At 40.9% G+C, this 22,717-nt stretch overlaps 1 protein-coding gene across 4 annotated transcripts in view; it reads right to left on the bottom strand.

The window, feature by feature from the left end:
- washc4 (WASH complex subunit 4) overlaps positions 1-22,717 on the bottom strand; it is a 136,116-nt gene that overhangs the window by 5,979 nt on the left and 107,420 nt on the right. For 3 of the 4 annotated variants that reach the window (XM_043713266.1, XM_043713264.1, XM_043713263.1), the window contains 11 exons: positions 22,367-22,483; positions 20,622-20,790; positions 20,367-20,521; positions 20,053-20,127; positions 19,851-19,955; positions 15,027-15,161; positions 12,266-12,374; positions 6,814-6,880; positions 6,645-6,731; positions 3,798-3,945; positions 2,230-2,326 (listed from right to left, as the gene is read on the bottom strand). In XM_043713266.1, the coding sequence (XP_043569201.1) occupies positions 2,230-2,326; positions 3,798-3,945; positions 6,645-6,731; positions 6,814-6,880; positions 12,266-12,374; positions 15,027-15,161; positions 19,851-19,955; positions 20,053-20,127; positions 20,367-20,521; positions 20,622-20,790; positions 22,367-22,483 (1,264 nt within the window). The remainder of the gene's footprint in view (positions 1-2,229; positions 2,327-3,797; positions 3,946-6,644; positions 6,732-6,813; positions 6,881-12,265; positions 12,375-15,026; positions 15,162-19,850; positions 19,956-20,052; positions 20,128-20,366; positions 20,522-20,621; positions 20,791-22,366; positions 22,484-22,717) is intronic. The other variant, XM_043713265.1, reaches the window with a different exon arrangement.

Genomic DNA, 22,717 nt, shown 5'->3' with positions numbered 1-22,717 from the left:
TGGTCATTATAAATAAAAGTTTGAATACAAAGGCTGGGAAGTTATGCAGAACATTTCTCAAACAGTGATTGAATCCCTATTGCAGTAGCGTGTCCAGTTTTGACAACCACCTTTTAGGAAGGATGTGAGGGTTCTTGGCAGGGTGCAGAGAAGATTTATGAGAGCAGTTGCAGGATGAGGGCTTTTATTGACTGATGTAAAGTTGGAGAAGTTTGGCTTGAAAAGCAAAGGAGATTGAAAGATAGAGGTGTTTAAGATTGTGATAGGTTTTGGGTAAGTTAGACATGGAAAAAGTCTTCCCGTTACTAAAAGGACAAAGACTAGTCGACACAGATTTAATGTTTTTGGGTCGGGTATGTGGGGGTGTGAGCAAGAACCTTTGCTGTGTAGCAAGTGGTAATGGGCTGGGACTCCTGTCCATGAGAGTGGTGATGCAAGTGTAAATAATCAATGATTGCCAAAGGAAAGAAACCTGCAGGACAAGGAGGTCAAGTGAGGAAAGAGGCCTGACTGGGTTGCTCCATGGAGAGCCAGCATGGACTCCATCACCATATGGCCCGTAGAGCCCACCATTTAGACTGTAAATGATTCTACGACAATGGAAGAGAACAATCAGTTTGTTGCTTCACAGATTGAAACATTTAGAATTTGTACATCAGAATTCTGAACTCAACTGTTCTAGCAGGGCAAGATCCTGGGAGATTGGGGTAGAGATAGAGAGAATTCTGACAAACTCACTGATTTTGGGTGCCTTTATATTCAATAGCACAACCAGTCAGAGTAGATCTATAGAGTGTCCCTCACTCAGCCTGACTGAAACACAATCTTTTGCCTGATTCCTGTCACTGCTTGATTGACTATTTCTTCAAATACCTATTTCAAAATCCCTGATTGCATTTATGATGTGTATTATTTGGAAAGGGAGGAGAAAGAGAACAAGAGGATAAAACACCCCCCTCCCCTCCCTACAATGAGATTAGTTACAGCGCACGAGGCCCATGCCATCCCCTTTCCCTGGGAGAAAGTGAGGACTGCAGATGCTGGAGACCAGAGTTGAAAAATGTGGTGCTGGAAAAACACAGCAGGCCAGGCAGCATCCGAGGAGCAGGAGAATCGACGTTTCGGGCATAAGTCCTTCTTCAGCCCCTTTCCCTGCTCTAGTCCTGTACAGCAAATAATTTCCCTTCAGGTAATTGTCCAATTGTATTTTGAAAATCCTGACTGTATATGGCTCTACCACATGGTCAGGCAAGGCAATGCATTCCAAATCCTTAAAAGAGTGTTCATCCTCAGCTTGCCATTATTTCTTTTGTAAATCACATTAAGTGAGTGTGGTCTAGTTCAAAATCCTTCATCTAATTCAGCGCTGACTGCTCACCATTTTGAACAATCCTACCAAATTTCCTCTCAAACTTTTAAGCAGGACAGCCCAATGTCTTCAACCCATCCACATAGCTGAAGTCTTTCATTCCATTCTTGTAAAATCCTTTAGCAGCATCTCAAACAGCTTAAGTAGCAAAGGATTCAGCTGCAAAACAAATCCATTTAAATCCTTCAGGTTGATACATTAACACGCGCTGCCAATTTGAAGATAAATCTGGGCAGTGCTAGAAAAGTGGAGCTCTACACTCAGGTTGGAGTAAATGCCAAGATGGCATTTTATTTGGAACACAATTTCCTGTGGTTAAAGAGGTGAATTAAGCTCAAGCAAATCTTCCATTCAATTACCTGCTCAGCTCTCATCCACCATGTGAAATCTATTAGACAGCCTAGTGATATTATTGCTGGACTGTTAATCCTGAGACTCAGGTAATGTCCTGGGTGTCCAGATCCTAATCCCACAATGGGAGATGGTAGAATTTGAATTCAATAAAAATCTGGAGTTAAGAGTCTAATGGTGACCTTGAAACCATTGTAGATTGTTGGGAAAAACACATCTCGTTCACAAATATCCTTCAGAGAAGGAAATTGCCATCCTTACCTGGTCTTGCCTACATGTGGCTGACTCTTAACTGCCCTCTGGACAATAAATGCCGGCCTAGCTAGTGATGCCCTCATTTCATGAATGAATAAAAGAAACTAGAATTCATTGAAACTGATGTCAGGCTACACTCTGCTCCTGCGCTCTGAGCTATTCTTCATTTGTTGATGATTTATCTTAACCACTGGCACAACATTTCACAAATGAGCACAGGAAACTCCTGATAATTCTGATACATTTCAACTAACCCATTGCAAAGCCATCATCAGTGAAGGCAGCTCCAACTTTATTCTTCTTATTCAACTTCTCCTTACAACTTATTGAATGGTCAACAAAGTTCAATGTCTGAAAGAAACCAGTCACAATGATTAGTAACATGAAAAAATGTCAAAATTAATAGACTGTTACAGATAGTTAATTGGCTACAATTAGAAAACTTTTAGGTTGGCTTGGTCTTCATACAGGTAAATTTAAAGATTAATCAAGTAATTCAGCAATTTTTGGTACAAAATAGATGTACATATATCTTTTGGTAACTATCATTATAAATTCCTGAATCCACACTTGCAATGGTAACTGACTGTATACATGTCACAATTCATCTGCATTCATTCCATTTTTCCATTAGCTCCTCATATCCCTTAAGTTTGTGAGACACTAAATATCTATCAAATATATTCAATTATGGAACATCTGTAGTGGAGAATTTCAAAAATTTACAAGCATTTGAATGAAGAAATTTCTCATCTCAGTCCAAAACTACTAACCCTTTGTCCTCTGGATTTCTCTGCCATGGAAATAACTTCTCTCATTCTGTCAAGCTCCTTCTGGACCTTACATGTTTGAATAGATCACTCATTCTCCTATACTCCAGGAATTATGGATCCAATTTACATTGTCTCTTATAGTGAGGATCATCTCTTCACAGGAACCAAACTAGTGAACCTTCTGTGAGACCTCCTCCATTTGTAAATGTACCCTTCCATGGATAGAGACCAAACTGCACACAATATTTTCCTGACAATTAATGTCAGGTTAACTGGAACAGAGTTTCCTTGTTTTCTCATTTTTTCTATCTTTGAATAGCAGTGTACATTTGGCAACTTCCAATTTGCATGGCTGTTCTGGAATCTATAGAATTTTGGAAATTCATAGATAGCACATCCGTTATCTCTTTTAGGACACAGACTGAAGTACATCAGATCTTGAGGATGTGTCAGGTTTGGTCCCAAATTTTTCCCAATACATTTTCTGTTTTAATTACCCTAATATGCTCACTTATGAGTTCCTTGGTGACTCTCCATTTCTGGTATTAACTTGTCTTTATTTGTAATCAGTGATACAACTGGTGCTCAATGTGTCAGCCATTTTCTCATTCTTGGCGCTAATTTCTCCTACCGTTGCCTCAATAAAAGCTTTCATTTTAGCTGCTTTTTTTTAATGTAACATCAAAACTAAAACTGTTTTTATATTCCTAGTCAGGTTATGGACAGATTCTATTTTTATTTCCACTCATCAATTTTCCAATTGTCCATTAATAGTTTCTATAGCATTCCCAAGCCTTAAACTTACTCTACTAATCTTTGCAACGTTTTCATCTTTTTTCCAGTCTAAAGCATTCTGAACTGCCCTGGGAAGCTAAGAATGGAATTTCATGGTCATGATTTTGTTTTTTGATGGAATGCATCTTATTTGAACCCTATCCTCTTAATCGGTTTATTCTGAAATTTATTCTCTGTCATGATTCGATGTAAAGGGTATCAACTAGTATATCAGGGGATCCATAAGTAATAAAGTAGTAGACAGACATACTGACCAGTGGTGGCACAATGATGTAGAAGTTTCGTAGGTGCATATTCTTAGAATTGCGGAATTCAGGAGAAAAAACCTCCACCAGCATCTTGAAGTATTCAGTCCCCTCAGCAGAGTTTCGAGTGAGATCAGTAAGGACAGAATCTAGCTGTCTAACATTTAAGAACAAACACAGCTAAAATAAAATCTCACTGCAAACACCATAACGTATTTAGAATCATAGAGTCATACAGCACAGAAACTTTGGTCCAACTCATCCATGCAACCAGGTTTCCAAAAACAAACTAGTGCCATTTGCCTGCTTTTGGCCCATATGCCTTTAAACCTTTCTTTATCCATGTACCTGTTTTAACTGTACCTTCACCTATCTCTGGCAGTTCATTCCATATATATGTACTATTGTCTGTGAGAAAAAGTTGCCCCTAGGGTATCTTTTATATTTTTCCTCTCTAACCCTAAACCAATGCCCTCTAGTTCTGCAATTCCTCACCCCAGGGAAATGTGGAATTGTCTATCTACCCCATCCATGCCCCTCATGATTTTATAAACCTCTAAGGTCTCTTCTCAGCCTCTGATGCTCCAAAGAAAACAGTCCAAGCCTATTCAGCCTCCTCCTATAGCCTAAATCCTCCAACCCTGGCAATATCCTTTTCTGAACCCTTTCAAGTTTCACAATATCCTTCATATAGCAAGGAGACCAGAACTGCACACAATAATCCAAAAGCGGCCTAACCAATGTCCTGTACAGCCGCAACAATACCTCCCAAGTCCTTCACTTAATGCTGTGACCAATAAAGGCAAGGATATCAAATGCCGCCTTCAATATCTCATCTACCTGCGATGCCACTTTCAAGGAACTATGAACCTGCATTCCAAGGAACATTCCCCAGGACCTTACCATTAAGTGTACAGGCCCAGCCTTTCAAAAATGCAGCACTTCACATTTATCTAAATTAAACTCCATCTGCCACTTCTCAGCCCATTGGCCCATCTGATCAAGATCCCGTTGTAATCTGAGGTAACCTTCTTCGCTGTCCACTTACACCTCCTCTGCAAAATTACCAACTAAACCCCCTTTGCTAACATCCAAATCATTTACATAAATGACGAAAAGCAGTGGACCCAGCACCGATCCTTGTGGCACACCACTGGTCACAGACCTCTCACTTGAAAAACAACCCTCCATCATCACCACCTTCTATCTTCGAGCTGGTTCTGTATCCAAATGGCTAGTTCTCTTTGTATTCCATGTGATCTAACCTTGCTAACCAGTCTGCTATGAGGAACCTTGTCAAAGCCTTACTGAAGTCCATATAGATTACGTCCACTGTTCTTCCCTCATCAATCCTCTTTGTTATTTCTTTTAGCAAATCTGGGCTGACTTTCCTTAATTAATACACATCAGTACATGTGACTGAACTGCTTTTCTCTTACCACTTCATTACCAATTGAAAACAAGAAAGGTGTTTTGTAAACATGGAGAAATCTGGTATGAATGTGGTTTGGGTTTTTTTTAAATCCAGTTATAAATCCTTAATCAAAATCAGCTCTGGTCCTTTCAAATCGTAAATGGTATATTCTCGTTGTGACCCCTGCCCACAGGTTTCCTTAAGTGTGTGCTGCAACCTGCAGTAAGACTGGTGAGTCTGACATTTTGGGGTCTCTGGCTTTGAGGTAGCAACTTCAACATACTGTTTCCCGGCCAATATCTCTGTCTTGGGCCTGCAGCAATGCTCCAGCAAGACTTAGTGCAAGCTGAAAGAATAGCATCTCATTTTCTGCTTCAGGACCCAATACAATTGAGTTCAATAATTTTAGGGCTTGGACACCTTCTTCTACATCCTTTACCCACTCTCTCACCCTAGCCCTGTCATGACATCCGAGAACGGGAGAATCGACGTTTTGAATACTTGAAACATCGATTCTCCTGCGCCTAGGATGCTGCCTGACCGGCTGTGCTTTTCCAGTGCCACACTCTTCAACTCTGATCTCCAGCATCTGCAGTGCTCACTTTCTCCCTGCTTTCAGAACAGCCAACTTAATTTTACCTATTTATGGTCCCCATTATCAGATTTTTTTTTTCCTCTTCAGCTTAGGATTATCCATCCCTTTTTCTGCCCAAGCATCTTGATCTCTCTCGTGATTCATCTCCACCTATCGCTTACTCCTTCACAGTAACCATCACCTGCGCTGCCATCGGGTCAGGGGATTTCAAAATATCAACTGTGCTTTCTCTTCACAGATCTGCTGAATTTATCTTGCAGTTTCGGTTTTTGTTTGAAGCAGCAATGGTTGCTGTGAAGCTTCAACTGAGCGCTAACAGCACGACACTCCAATTCTGCATCATTCTTGCTCTGAGAAACCCAATGAAACGGTGGGTGTTTCTTAATTGAAAAATACTGTAGTCTAAACAGCACTGTCTCTACTCACTCAGCCCTTCACTGCAGCCTGCTCTCTCAGTATGCCACTCCCTACTAGCTCTTCACACCAGTGGGAGAATGGGGCGGGGGGCGGTGCACAGTTTTACAGCCTCAAAACCGACTCACACTTTGGCAAGCATGGATCTAAACACTCCACAACATGAAAGATTTTGTTCCAATCTCCTGTTAGCTCTTTCCATCCCAAAGAGAACAACTTCAGCTCTATCTCCACTTCTGTAACCTTGCATCCTTGGAACTAATCTAATCTCAGCTGTTGGCTCTGAAATTTTCCACATATTCTTACTCTAGTGGGCATGGTTAAGGCAAAGGAAACACGTGATGTCGACTAGTTCATTTATATTCAATGTACTCGGCTTGACAGGGCCCTCTCCAAGATTAAGACAGTATCAGCTGCAGCTTGGTTATGTTACCTGGCAGCTGTTTGAGTTTCCTCCGAAAGTCCTTCTTCTTTTACAAGTTCCTCAAAGTTTACAATATCCTCCAAGTCTGGAACAAACCTGAAGCAGGATTGAATCAATGTCAACTCCAGCTGACTGCGCCAAGTTTGAAATAATATGAACTTTTGTAATTAAACAATACCTTATTGCATTACTACAGCAATGCAGTCCACCAGATCGAATCATCCGAACATAGCCCATTGCATTTCCTAAAAGGAAAACCATGAAATAGGAAAGCAAATTTACCCATTGTACAAATGCTACGTGCAGTCATAAGGAGGGGGCAATGCCCCATGATTAAACAATCAGTTTACTATTCTATACGTGAGCATACCAGTATCCTATAAGGCACATTAAAATATACAGAAGAACATGTGCAAGAGACACAAGCCATTTGAACTGATTAACCATATTGGTATTCATCTTTGATTATTCTTTCCAATAGGTTAGCTTTTATTTGCCTATTAAATGCCTTCAAGAAACTGATTTATCTGCACATAAGCCTCCTCCCATTCTACCTCAACTTACCAAAACACATTCTTCTATTCCTTTTTCTCTTGAGTACACACCTAATTCTTTCCCTAATGCATTGTTACTGTTCGCTGTGATAATAACTTTCACACATTCATCATTTTCTCGATAAAGAAATCTTTTTAAAAATACATTTAAATATTATCACTGACTAGGCCAGCATTTATTGTCCTTCCCTGGATGACAGACAAGAGAGCTGAGTGTAATACTTTAACTGGCTTACGAATGAAGAAAACCCAAGGCAAAAGGTAGAAGAGATAGCTGAAAATCAAGAAATGACAACTAGCATCAATCTGGAAGAAATCAGAATTGAACTGAAAGGAATGAATATGGCAATGTGGTGGGACCGGGAGAGACAGCAGAAATATGAACCTGCAGTGATAAAAATCACAGGGCTAGAGGGAAAGAGCATGAGAGCCGTTAGCTGAACTGGTGACTTGGCAAATGCACTGACCTTCATTTCAAACCTGTACCATTTTTTTGCAGTAAAATCCTAACTGAAAGGGAAGCTCAACTTCCACGTTTCTAAGGAAACTGAAACCATTTCAAACTAGACAAAAATATACAGAGGCATTAGAGCTCAGATCATCCATAGTACTGTACAAGCATTTGAAAAAAGTGAACACGAGGATGCATCGGGGATAAAGGAAAATAAGTTGACTGCAGCCGCCTCAGTTGTTTTAAAGAAACTGATTGACCAGCATCAGCTTCATGATGGAGAGTGCAGCTAATAAAGCATACAGTGCTCTTGACTTTATTAGAAGGGGCACACAGTACTAGTGCAAGGAAGTGATAGATCTCAGCTAAAATATTGTATACAGTTCTGGGCATCACATTATAAAACAGATGTGAATACACCGGAGAGAACACAGAAGTGATTTACAAGAATCAGTGATGAGGATAAAACATCCTTCCTATAGGAAGGAGACCAGAACTGCACACAATATTCTAAAACTAGCTAAACCAACGTCCTGTACAGCCACAATATGATCTCCCCACTCCTATATTCAAATCACTGACTAATAAAGACAAGCATACCAAACGCCTTCTCCACAATTCTACCTGTGATACCACTTTCAAGGAACTATGAATCTGCACTCCAATGTCCCTTTGTTCAGCAACACTCCCCAGGACCTTACCATTATGTGTATAAATCCTGCTAAGATTTGCCTTTGGGGTGGCACGGTGGCTCAGTGGTTAGCACTGCTGCCTCACAGCACCAGGGTCCCAGGTTTGATTCCAGCCTCAGACGACTGTCTGTGTGGAGTTTGCACATTCTCCCTGAGTCTGCGTGGGTTTCGTCCATGTGCTCTGGTTTCCTCCCACAGTCACAAAGATGTGCAAGTCAGGTGAATTGGTCATGGTAAATTGCCTGTAGTGTTAGGTGCATTAGTCAGAGGGAAATGGGTCTAGGTGGGTTACTCTTCAGAGGGTCGGTGTGGACTTGTTGGGTTGAAGGGCCTGTTTCCACACTGTAGGGAATCCAATCTAATCTAATCAAAATGCAGCACCTCAAATATATCTAAATTAAACTCCATCTGTCCCTCCTTGGCTCATTGGGTCAATCTGATCAAAATGCCGTTGTACTCAGAGGTAACCTTTTTCACTGTCTACTACACCCTCAATTTTGGTGTCAACTGCAAAATTACTAATTATACTTCTTATGTTCACATCCAAATCATTTATATAAATGACAAAAAGCAGTGGACCCAGCACTGATCCTTGTGACACACCACTGGTCACAGGCCTCTAGTCTGAAAAGCAACACTCCATCACCACCTTCAAGGTCTTCTACCTTCAAGCCAGTTCTATATCCAAATGGCTAGTTCTCTCTGTACTCCATGTAATCTAACCTTGCTAACCAGTTTACCATGAGGAACCTTGTTGAATGCCTTACTGAAGTCCACATAGATCACATCTACCGCTCTGCCCTCAATCTTCTTCGTTACATCTTCAAAAAACTCAGAGAGACAGGATTGCCCGTGCAGAATTGCCCGTGCAGAAAGCCATGCTGACTATCCTCAATCAGTCCTTGCCTTTCCAAATACATGTAAATCCTGTTCCTCAGGATTCCCTCTAACAATTTACTCACCACTGATGTCAGGCTCACCGGTCTATAGTTTCCTGGCTTGTCCTTCTTAACAGGGGCACCATGTTAGCCAACCTTCCAGCACCTTACCTATAACCATCGATTATGCAAATATCTCAGCAGGGGCTCTACAAACTCTGTACTACTTCCAAACTTTAATACCCAATACCTACATTTCTCCCATTTCTATTGCACTGCATGGACATCCGAGATCCATGTACACCATCAAGTTCCACACGTGGAACCAGTGCTTTGGACACCATTCAGCATGTGCAGGAGCTCGGAGCAGCTGAGTGACTGCATAGGTTTGAAGGAATGATGTTGAATACTTCTTTTCATGAAGCTCAAGGTGTTATGTGTTTTGCAAAGTATTCTCTCAAAACATCCTGAAGTTAGGACTGTTCTCATTGGACAGAAGAAGTCTGAGAGGAAATTTGGTAGAGGTTTTCAAATTTACAAGCAGGCTGGACAGAACATGTAGGGAGAGGCTGCTCCCACTGGTAAAAATAAAAAGGACAAGGTGGCATAGATTTAAAGTGATGCGTAAATGAGGCAAGAGGGATGTGAGCAAAGCCTTTTTCACATGAGTCGTTAGGGTCCAGATGTGGAGGAGGTTCAGTTGAAGTATTGAGGAACACATTGAATAATCAACAATGTGTCTTTTCCACTTATCCCAACATGAGATTGGCATTAGGCTTTACAATAGATCATAGAATCCCTACAGTGCGGAAACAGGCTATTCACCCAACAAGTCCACACCAACTCTCCAAACAGCATTCCCCCCAGACTGACCTCCTTACCCTGTAGTTCACATGGCCAAACCACCTAACTTACCCACCCCTGGACACTATGGGCAATTTAGCATGGCCAATCCACCTGGCCTGCACAATTTTGAATTGTGGGAGGAATTCAGAGCACCCGGAGGAAACCCACGCTGACACGGGGAGAATGTAAAACTCCACACAGTCATCGGAGGCTGGACTTGAACTTGGGTCCCCGACAATGTGAGGCTGCAGTGCTAACCAAGGAGCTACTGTGCTGCCAAAGAATCAGTGTAGACATGATGGGCCAAATGGCTTCCTCTGCGATTCCATGATGCATTGCACAGTGAACTGGAAGTTCAGATAAAAGTTATGTCTGATGGATCCATGCCACCAAGACTGCTGTGAGCTGAGAAGATTCTGAAACACATCAATTTAGTGAAGAATATGCCTGCGGAACTCAGGATGGTTGGAAGCTACTGTCAGACGAGGATTGGTGAGTAAATCCTCAGTGATAGAGTTGGAATTTGACCTCAACACATTCCTAACTTCTAAGGTCTTTCTGGCAAAATTAGGGCCATGTATGCTGAATGGCCTGCCCAGTAAATCATGAGATCTATATTGTATCTTCCATTTATTGTGTAATTTACAGTTTATGCTCTCTGTAAATTGTCTGTTAATTCAGGCATAAATTGAAATGAAGTAAATGGGACAAATACTCAAGTTATGACAGCCTCCAGGGGAAGCAAGAGAAATAGAATTAACATTTTCAGGCCTGTCACCTTTCATCAGAACTGGGAAAAGTCAGAGATATAATAGATTTTGAACATGAAAAGTTGTGGTAGGGGAATAGGATCAGAGTCAGAGTCAGTGACAACACTCTGGATAAAGACTTGGAGGAAGTAAGTGATTTCAAGAACCTATTGTTGGTGGTGGCAGAAGATTACTGTGGAACTGAAAAGTGAATTAACCTCGGTTGGTGTAATTGGAAGTGGAATGAGTGAGGATAACCAAGTATTGAAGTAATTGAAGGAAAGAATCAACAAGTCAGCAGTGAAACTGGCCTTCTTGGATTTTGCAGAAACCTAGACAATGAGATGGATATATGGAGTAATGAGAAAGGGAAAAGGTCAGGAACCAGCACAATGAGTCAGTGAAGACTTGGAACAAAGAAGGTAGCCTAGTAGAGACTGAAATGATCTAGACATGTGATTGGGCTGAGACTGGGGAGGTCAGATTCAATTTTCATCTCTCTGATCACTGGGTCAAAACATAAGATTCAGCACTGAGGTACACACACCGACAGGAACTAGGTACAAGTTGTGGTTTATGCAAAGTTGTTGGTATGTAAATACCATTCCAAATTTTCTATGTTTTGCTCAAAGTTCTCAGTAATATCAAGCACTCCAAGCCTTCTTCACAGATAACATGTCTGAAGAACCCAATCTGTTTTCTTTTGGACCATTCTGACTCCTTTTACATGTTTCACTTCATTCAAGAAATTCTTTTAGTATCAGCTTTTCTTCTCTTAAGACTGTTCTCACAGTGTTCTGACAGTTACACAGCATCACCATCATACATAGGGCCCATCTACAGATCTTGGAGGTCCATACCAAGACAGGTGTTAATAGGAGTGATGCCAACTGCATTCACACTCTTATCTTGATAAAAATTGTTGCATTAATCATTTTTGACCAGGGACAAAGGAAACATGAGGAGGTTTCCCCACTGCCTTCCTCATGTGTGTTTTAAGAGAAAGAAACCCCTCTTCCCAGAGGGAACTGAGGTTCTCTGAGGTCAAAGCTCTTCTGCCTCGACCATTGCCCATTACTCATCAGAGAACCTTTACATGAAGTACCAGCTGGGTCTGGGGCTTAAAAAAGGCCAGAAGTGACCACATCCTGGGAGTTAGTTACCCTTTACTGAAGTAGCTAATTTCAAATGGAATTGCATTAGGAATCTCACACTTCAACCAACGCTTGTATAACTTAAAACTTTTAGTTTCCGAATTCAACATGACGTCCATTTCCATGAGCTGTCTAACAGTATCATCCCATTCACCTCAAGAGATGGGCAACAAAATAGATGAGTTACAGACCTCAGTCTCTTTGCATCAGTGCAATTAAATGTGTGCACTTTATGGCAATATCAGCAAATCACAATCTCGAACTAAAAATATGTTATTGGGTGACGTGCATTCAAAGGCCACTTACCTATTTGGCTGATAAGCTGCCTGAACTGGTCAAGGTAACTCTGTCCCTCTGGAGTTAATCCAAGTTTTCGGATGCCGCGATTAAACTTGTCTGCGCGGTCAAAAGGATACTGTGAACGAGAATTAGTTGGTTCATAGCAGCAAAATTTGACACTCAAAGAGACATCACACAGCTCATCATTTTTCTGTTAGCAAAAGGAGACCTATCCAAGTTAATTACATCTTCCAGCTTACTCAAGAGCTCTGTAGGTCACCAAGTAGATTTTTTTTTGATATTGCAACGAGTATTTCTGTTTCCGCCACCTTCTTTCAGACATGAATTCAAAACTTCATCAGCCTCTGCATGAAAATAGTATTCAACTCCAACTTAATTCTTCGATCAGTTGTTTGAAATCGTTTAACTAACCCATGACTAAACTGAGAAGCAAAGTTAACATTGTAGTGAGTAATTACATAGTATTTTTTGGGTTTGTTTATCATATGCCACGATTCCTTCAACTTTCCTGTGGATACTGCAAATTGGATCAAGTGGTCACATGTTATATATCTGTTAGGTTTACATTTCTCCCTTTCCACTTACTGCTATTCTGAGAAAAAAGGAACTGTTTTTAATAAATCACTAGGAACATATAAAACGCATTAAAATTGGTACACACTCAAAGGACATTGAATAAAAGATACAAAAATAGGAGTTGCTGGAAAAGCTGAGGTCTGGTGTGTGGGGTAGGGGGCTAAGACACTAAAATTATTGAACAGGATATTGAATCTAGAAGGGTCCCCAACTGGAAATTAAGGAGTTGTTCTTCCAGCTTGGAACACTGGGAGATACTGGCCAGGGAGTAGGGTGGTATGTTAAAACAACAGGGAACTGGAAGCTCAGGGTCTTTTTTGTGGCCAGAACATAGATGCTCGGTGAAGGGGCCACCTAGTCTAGAATTCATTTCCCCAATTTAGAAGAGACCACATCATGAGCAGTGAATGCAGTAGACTAGATTGCATAAAGTGCAGTATAAAGTGCTGCTTAGGCCCTTGGATGCTGAGGGGTAAATGGGCAGGTGTTACATCTTCAGCGGTTGCAGGGGAAGGTGCCGTGGGGGCGGTGTTGAGAGTAAAGGAAGAGTAGCCAGGGTGTCCTGAAGGGTACAGCCTCTGCAGGAGGCTGACAAGAGAGGGGAAGGGAATGCGCCTGGTGGTGACTTTACTACCAACACTTCCCCAAAGCCCCTTCCCCTGCAATCGCTGCAGGTGTAAAATATGCCCATTTACCTCCTCTCTCCTCAGTATCCAAGGGCCCAAACATATAAAGAACACAGAAAATTACAGCACAGGAACAGGCCCTTTGGGCCCCCTTGCCTGCACCGATCCAGATCCTCAATCTAAACCATATATTTTCTAAGGATCTGTATCCCTCTGCTCCCTGTCTATTCATGTATCTGTCTAGATACATCTGAAATTATGCTATTGTGCCTGCCTCCACCATCTCTGCTGGCAATGCATTTCAGGCACCCACCTTCTGTATAAAGAACTTTCCATGCACATTTCCCTTAAACTTTCCCCTCTCACTCTGAACTCGTGACCCCTCGTAATTGAGACCCCCCCCCCCCCAAACTCTGGGGGAAAAAGCTTCTTGCTATCCACCCTGCTTATACGTCTCATTATTTTGTAGACCTCAGTCAGGTCCCCCCCCTAACCTCCGTATCTCTAATGAAAATAATCCTGATCTACTCAACCTCTCTTCATAGCTAGCGCCCTCCATACCTGGCAACATCCTGGTGAACCTTCTCTGCACCCTCTCCAAAGCATCCACATCCTTTTGGTAAGGTGGTGACCAGAACTGTACATAGTATTCCAAATGTGGCTGAACCAAAGTCTTGTACACTTTTAACATGAACTGCCAACTCTTGTACTCAATACCCTGTCCGATGAAGGAAAGCATGCCGTATGCCATCTCGACCACTCCATTGGTCTGCATTGCCACCTTCAGGAAACAATGGACCTGAACACCCACATCTCACTGTACATCAACCTTCCACAGGGCTTCCAGGTGAAGCAGCACTTTACCTGCACTTCACACAATCTACTCTACTGCATTCACTGTTCACAATGTGGTCTCTTTTACATTGGGTAAACAAAGCGTAGACTGGGTGACTGATTTGCAGAACATTCTGGCCGCAAAAAAAGACTCTTGAGTTTCCAGTTCCAGTTCCTTGGCAAAGTCTGTCTCATGCTTGCTGCAGTGTTCCAACGAAGCTTGAAGAACAACACCTCATTTCCCGCTTTGGAACCCAACAGCCATCTGGACTCAATACCAAGTTCAATAATGTTAGGGTCTGAACTCTCCCATATCCTAACCCCCTACCCCACACATCAGACTTTGTTATCACAGTCTGCCATTACACAATACCTATAGTTAGCCACTAACAGTCTCCATTAATAGCTATTTACCCTGCTAGCCAGATTGTTGCCCACTCCTTTGTCCAACTATTCTTCTCTCTTTGGGCTCCATCCCCACCTATTGTTTACTCCGTCCCCCACCCTAAGTTCTACATATAAACCGACATTTTCCTAGCCACCATCAGTTCTGAGGAAGGGTCACTGGACCTGAAACGTTAACTCTGATTTCTCTTCATTGATGCTGCCAGATTTTGAGCTTTTCTAGTAACTTCTGTTTTTGTTTCTGATTTATCGCATCTGCAGTTCTTCTGCTTTTTATTTTGTACAAAAATACCTGCACTTCAATAATTTAGCACGTCCATGAATACCTTTTGATCATTTTGGTCCTTTGTCTCCTTAAAGAATCGAATGTCTTTGATCAGGCGAGACTTAATGTGTTCATCATACATGAACTGGCTAAAAATATAAAACTTTTTCCTCAGAAACTGGTAGGTGAAATTGACCTAGAACAAAAAGACATAAGGATCCAGTTCAAGTATTCAACATGAGAACTTTCAATTTTAAGTTACTCAATCAGACATTTCAGTGAGGCAGTGGGGCACCAGCAGAGTAGAATAATGAATCTCTCAGGATTCAACTGTGACATGTTATTCCTGTGTAAGTGTGGCTGAAGATTATATATCTTAATTTCATGATTCTGTGTTTGGAAGTTAAGTGCAGATGCTTCAGCTATTTCAAATGAATGGAACTATCGAACCAAGAGAGAGTAGAGATATCATTTTTCCTTTCATTTTACTGTTATCACCAAGACTGTGGACCAACGCCTTGCATCAAGTCACCAAACTGACCTTAGCATTTCAACACTTAATTAAGTTAGGGCGTATTTCAGGATGAAATCCATACCAACTACAAAACATCACCTTGCTGGATGATGCAGGTGCAAAGCTTCAAACTGTTTTTTAATGGGATCCCATTATTATTTTCTCTAGGAAAACAAGGGATTGGCAACAAAGGCTAGCCTTGTCGGAGATATCCACATTCAATGAGTTTAAAAAAAATGTTGAACATGACATTAACATCAGCAAAAACAAAAAGCAATGACGCAAAGTAACACTTCATATTAAAACTCATACATTACAGCACCTCAGAACCAGAATGGACTAACATCCTCACAGGTGGATTCGCTAGTGCTGCTGGGAGGAGTTTAAACTAGTTCAGCAGGAAGAGGGGGCGCTGAGTGTTAGTACAACAGGAGCGCAGTAGACTTTAAGGAAGGAACCAAGACCTTACTCAAGGGAGTTTTGCAAGGCTGGATAACCTCAAAGACAGATGAATTAAGGGTGTGAATTGACTTACAGAATTGTGATGTTGTTGCCATCACAGAGACACGGCTGAGGGAGAGGGAGGTCTGGCAATTAAACATTCCAGGGCATCAGATCTTCAGACGAGACGGGGGAGGATGTAAAAGAGGTGGTGGTATCATATTAGTCATTAAGAAGTCAGTTACTACAGTAAGGAGGGATGATACCTTGAAAGAATCTTCAAATGAGGTTTTATGGGTCCAGCTTAGGAATAAAAAGGTGGCAGTCATATGGCTGGTAGTGTATTAAACACCACCAAACAGTGCGATAAAAGGCTTGCACAGCATCAAGGACTGAAGGGCCCATACTGCTAGTCAATTCACTGAGGTGTGTACAAATAATGTATGGAAGATCCAGCAAAGGAAGGTGCAATGCTGGACCCAATTCTAGGGAACAAAGCTGGACAGATGTTTGAGGTGGCATTGGGGGAGCATTTACAGACAATGACCACAAAACCATACACTAAGTTTGTTAGCAAACACGGAAAATGATAATCTGCAAAACAAAAGGGTTTCAGACTGGGAGAATGCAGATTTTTATTAAAATAAGACAGGAACTGGTCAAAATAGCCCAGGAAGAGTTATTTGTGGGAAAATATACAGCAGAATAGTGGCAGGCATTCAAAAAGTAATTGGGAAGATTGCAGGCTCAATGTTTAGGAGGAAATGTAGCAGCAACAAGACCAGAGCTTTGGATACCTCTGAATATTCAGAACTGCATAAGCTGGAAAAAGAGATGTAAACAGGTAAAAAGGGAGCAGACCAACGAGGTCCCAGTGGAGAACAGAAATTGCAGGGGCACCTTAGGAAAACAAATAGGAGGACAAAGAGGGAATGAATAAAAATGGCAGGGCAAGTTTAGGGAAAATCCCAAGATATTCTATAAGTTTATCAAGGGGAAGAGGAGAACAAAGGAAACAGTAGACGCCATTAAGGACCAAAAGGGACAATTTGTGTATGAAGGCAGAGGACTTGTTTCCCTTGTTTTTTTTTTGTTTTTTTTAATATTTGATCTTCAGCCACACTTACACATGAATAACCATGTCACATTTGAATCCTGAGAGATTCATTATTCTACTTTGTTTCCCCCGCCCATCAACTCCTCAACAATGACATTTTTTTTTACAAACTCACCAACTCCCACAGCTAACTGAATTACACTTCCTCCCACCCTACTTCCTGCAAAAATGCTATCCTGTATTCCTAATTCCTTCGCTGCATCTGCTCCCAGGAGGACCAGTTCCACCACAGAACACACCAGATGGCCTCTTTCTTTAAAGACCATAACTTCCCCTCCAACGTGATTGAAGATGCCCGCCAACACATCTCATCCACGGTCTGCACCTCTGCCCTCAAAAAGGACAGAACCCCCCTGGGCAGCCGCCATCACCACTCCTGACTCCCCGACACCTGGAAGGAGAACACCTCACCTTGCACATCGGGACCCTCCAACCCCATAGCATCAATGTGGACTTCACCAGTTTTTACATTTCCCCTCCTCCCACCTTACCCCAGTTCCAACCTTCCAGCTCAGCACCGTCCTCCTGACCTGTCCCACCTGTCAATCTTCCTTCCCACCTATCCACTCCACCCTCCCCTCTGACCTATCACTTTTACCCGCCCACCTCCTTCCATCTATTGCACTCTCAGCTACCTTCTCCCTAGCGCCATCCGCCTCCCATTTATCTCTCCACCCTAGAGGCTCCCAGCTGCATTCCTGATGAAGGGCCTTTGCCCAAAACGTCAATTTTCCCTGCTCCTCGGATGCTGCATGACCCGCTGTGCTTTTCCAGCACCATTCTAATCTTGATACCTTTAGTGGTAGTTATGACTCGATAGGCCAAAGGACCTTTTCTTAGTTCTATGATTTCTTGCTATCACCACAAATATGGATTGCGTGGTCTATATCTACATCCTTCATTTCATACTCCTCTCAGCCTCACTTCCTCCAATCCTCGTTTCCTTCAGATCTTTTTCCCTCTGCCAGGTTTGGGTTCTTCTCTCTTAATTGTTTGAGGACACAAGCTATTTCCCAGTTATTATTGTTGGCCCAGAGGCCATATGCTTGTAGCCAATGTTTCTGTGAAGTGGAGAGACCAGCACGGCCCAGACAACATAAACCAGCTGCAAACCATGCACTATGTACCACTTCTCAGAAGCCACAAGCAACAATGCACCAGAGTCCAAACACTCATTACAGTAAACTATTGTCCCATGTGGGAGAGCTGAGAACATCACATTACAGGGAGCAATGCTCAAATGTGCAAGAGAAACCAAATACCACAAGGGAACTTAATATGGGGAAATGGAGATTATTTGCACGATGGCACAGTGGTTAGCATTTCTGTTTTACAGCAGCAGGACCTGGGTTTGACTTTTGCTTTGGGTGACTGTTTGTGTAGGTTTCCAGTGGATGCTCTAGTTCCCTTCCACAAACCAAAGACATGCAGATTAGATAGATTGTATGACAATCCTGTGGCTTTAAGAGGTGTTTTGATCCTTATTTTTGAAGAAAGGTTGTAAGGAGGAGGCACTAAGCTATTACAAATTGGGGACTCGTCTGGGATCAGTGTGTTATGGACTAGACCAGACCCGCTCAAAATATTTTAAGAAGGTAGCCTGGACCCTTACTTTTTCCTATTTTTAAGGCAAATGTGAAGTTCCGTTTCCAGATACAGTCAAACTCTCAACGTTAAGCAAACTGCAATTTATTTGAACACTACAGTTAAAATACAACCAAAGAAAGGAGCAAATTAGAGTAACTTAATCCTACTGGAAAACTTAACACAGCAATAGATACGGCAACTGTTACTAATCAACTGCTCCAATATAGCAGTTATATATCCCATAAACACACCCTTTGGCAAAAAGGCAAATTCAAAAAAACAGATTTTTATCACCGATTACCCAACAGAGAGAAACCCCAGCTTCTAGCTGTAACTAACAGAGGGACAAGACAGATTCTATTTTTTCAAGCCCACAACAGCAACTACTTAAATCTAAATCCTAAAACTAAAAAAAACTACAAAGGCTAGTCTGAGAGAGCTGACCACACTCAGCCAGGCTGCCTTCATTGCTCTAATTTTAAATAAATCCCAAGGCCTCAAAGCTGCTTATTCTAGTGGTTTTGGTAGACCACTCAACACCTCTGCCTTACAACCTCTTTTCAAAGAAGAACTAGGACAGATAACCTCTTTAAGCCACAGCATCATCACAACTGGCCACGATAAATTGACTAGTATTGTCCAAGCATATGCAGACTAGGTGGATTACCCAAGGTAAACATGGTATTACGGGAACAGTGTCTATATGAGTAGGATACTCTTTGGAGGGTCCGTGCAGACCCAATGTGCCAAATAGCCTCTATCTGCATTGTAGAGATTCTATGGGTTAACTCGAGGAATTCAGCATAAATAAATGTCATGATATATTTTTGTGAAATAATACCAGCACTAAATACAGTGAATGGAAGTAGTACAGGTCTTGTGAAGGAGCAGGGTCATTTGGAGATAAGGTTCACACAAGATTTAAAAACTGTACAGGTTTTTCTCCTATATTGCATGTGAACTGGCTATAACATGATTGACAAATAGAAGACGTTGTTTCTAAAGCGCAAACTGTTAAAATGTGTGATGGCTGTAACACAATTACATTGCCAAGTGCTATTGTTATTGCAGTTTTTATGTAGCCTCGGGTTGCAAAAAAAATGCAACCATCACGTCATAGAAGAAATGTACCTTAGATTGATAAGACTGTCAGAAATACAGCTAAAATCTTAAGTTTTAGTACTTTTTTTTAAACAATTCATCCAATTAAGTAGAAGTGCACTTACTGTTGTGTTCATAATGCCAGTTCCATGCGTACGAATTGAGTTTGCAACATGCCTAATGTTGATGGTATTCAAATGTTTATTGTTGCTTGTTCGTTCAATGAAGATCTGTAATATGCAATGAAATGAAATTTCAAACTTAATTCTAACAACTGAATTTTCTCTATGCATTTCAAAATCCTGTCATCAATTCCTAAAAGCGTACCTGATTGTTGAGATTGTAGAGATACCTTGAGACAAACACGTGAATGTTTCGCATGATTTCCAGAACATCTAATCCCTGAAAACAACACAAAGTTATGTTAGGAAGAATGACGTAATTCCTTTGCAATTCCTTCAATTTTCTAATAAATAAACATACTGTAAACTATCAAAATCTAAAATTTAAAAAAATTGATGACCTAGTAGTACAAACCAACACTAGGTGTCACTCATGCCAAAGGTCAGTCACACACATTCTCATTCACCATTACAAAGCAAACTGGTAAACGTCACACAAAGAAATGCCTCAGTACTTACCTGCTCCAAGGTCTGACTCGGAAGGTGTGCCTCTGTCATCGAGAGACTGTAGCGCTGGGTTGCAAGATTTCTCATTTCACTATAGGTGGCCCAGTCGTGAATAGCCACTGTAGTCAGATTATAGAAAGTCTTGTCCAGATAGTGAGTTACATATGCTGTTAAACATTTATACAGACGTTTTTTAATTTGATATATCTGTGGCTAACTGTACAAAGTAATATTTAACGAACAAGCCACAATTTGAAGGAAGCTAACCTTTCACGTCAATGAATCGGTTAAAGAAACGGATTGGTTTGATAGAGAAGAAATCTGTCAAGTCTTTGATGCCAACTTTGAATGGATTTCGATCATCCAATTTTAAATGTGTGTGCACAGACAGTCTCAGATCCTTCTCAATCTCTTTACATAGCTTATCCAAAAGGTGCTGTTGGAGAGAAGGAAAGATGAAGGACCCAGAGAAGAAATGCAATTAGAACTGCTAATGTTATGAAACATTTCAGCCAAGAACACAGACAATCTGCTTGTACCAGGCACCATCCACCAGACATTCCCCTTAGACTGACCAAACAAAACAGTGCAGTCAGACAAAATTATAGTACTATCACCACAGATAACTTTCTTAAAGGATGCGCAAAAATTATAAACTCTGCTGAGGAACTCTTCAGGATAAAACTATCCGGTAGAACCAGCTTGGCTAATTGATACCACACATACCCACCCATAAACATCCCTCGAAATCCTTAACATAATGACAGACATGACAGGTCAATCTCTGAATCATCCATCAAAGAAGCAGGAAAATCAATATTTCAGGCAAAAGCTCTTCATCAGGAACCCAGCAACAAACTCTTGACTCTGATCTCCAGCATCTGAAGTCCTCACTTTCACCTGTCATGAAAATGTTGCAGCTGGAACATGCTAATATCTTACATTAAGAGATATCTAAAAAATATATTTAAAAATTTAGATAGTGAATACAGAATACATTTTTAAAAACTAATGTGGCAGTGAGAAAGACACAGATCAACTGCAACAGTACAAACGTGAGCATGCAGAATGGCAGGCAAGTGACAAATAAAACTTAGAACAATGAAGTGTGAGGTCACGCATTTTGGAAGAAGGAATAGGTAGAAGTAACACAGACTTAACAGTGCAAAGTACATGTAAGAATAAAGATATCCAAGAATTCATGTTCATGAAGGTTGCAGAATTTATTGAAGGTGTGATTAGAAAATCATTTGGAACTCTCAGAGATGAGTACAAGTTTATGCAAGTCATGTTGAAATCATTTCACCAGACTTTAAGAAGGAAGTGAGACTCCTGGAGAGATGCACAGGAAGATTATCAGAATTTTGCCAGGTTTGAGTAGCTGGACCAAATATTGGTACAGGTGTAGAAGATTATGTCAGGTTTCAGTAAGATAAGTGAGAGAAAAACTATTTCCATTAACTGATGCTACAAGGTCTAAAATATTTCAAAGTTTCAGGCAAGAGAAACATGGAGAACGTGAGGAGTGACATTTATTCTTCAGAAATTGGTAATGACCTGAAACTCATTGTCTACGAAGGTGGTGGAATCAAGGGTTGAGGAAGGTTTCATAAGAAATTGGTTATGCATTTGAAGCAGATAAACATTGTGGGTTATGAGGGAATGGTTCTACAGAGATAACAAAAAGAACTGGCCAAGTGGTCTTTTCTTAGCAATTACTATCTTTTTGTTTTAACAGCATCTTTATAATCCCATCAATCCCTCAAACTCGATCCAACTTCCTAAAGAAATGTTAGGATGATCACATTCTAAATGAAATGGACTTCTTAAGAATTAAAGTCTTATTTGACAAAAACTAAACAAAACTTAGAAGCTCTTCACTTCATAATTTTCTGAGACAAGCCCATTTTTGCATGTAAATGCAGATAAAACTTTAAAGCATAATAATTCATTTTAAATATATTCCTGTAACAATGCAAACAAGGAATTATTTTTGCTTTGATACCAGTTACCTCATTCAGCACATCCATGATTTCTTTATCAAAGGATTCCAACAATACTTGGGTGGACTCCAGATGTCTTGCATGCATCATGGGTGGGACACAATCCCTCAAAGCACTGAACATGTACTGAAAATGTGAAATTATACCAAAACAAAAATACTTTAATTATCATTTTACAACAAATATATTTTTAGTCTTCTACATTTCAAGTGGTTCCACATACAATATAATACTTATTACAAATTTAATCCTGGTCATAGACATCCCATGGAGTCTTCACTGGCCAACCATAAACTATCTCTGCACCTGACAGTCTGGTCTGCAGGCCATTTAAAAATCATACTTTCAAATCATTAGTCT

Source organism: Chiloscyllium plagiosum, chromosome 23, assembly GCF_004010195.1.
Source record: "Chiloscyllium plagiosum isolate BGI_BamShark_2017 chromosome 23, ASM401019v2, whole genome shotgun sequence".
Lineage (NCBI taxonomy): Eukaryota > Metazoa > Chordata > Chondrichthyes > Orectolobiformes > Hemiscylliidae > Chiloscyllium > Chiloscyllium plagiosum.
Note: the sequence above shows the minus strand (reverse complement) of the source record. Positions and strands in the feature narration are given on the sequence as shown.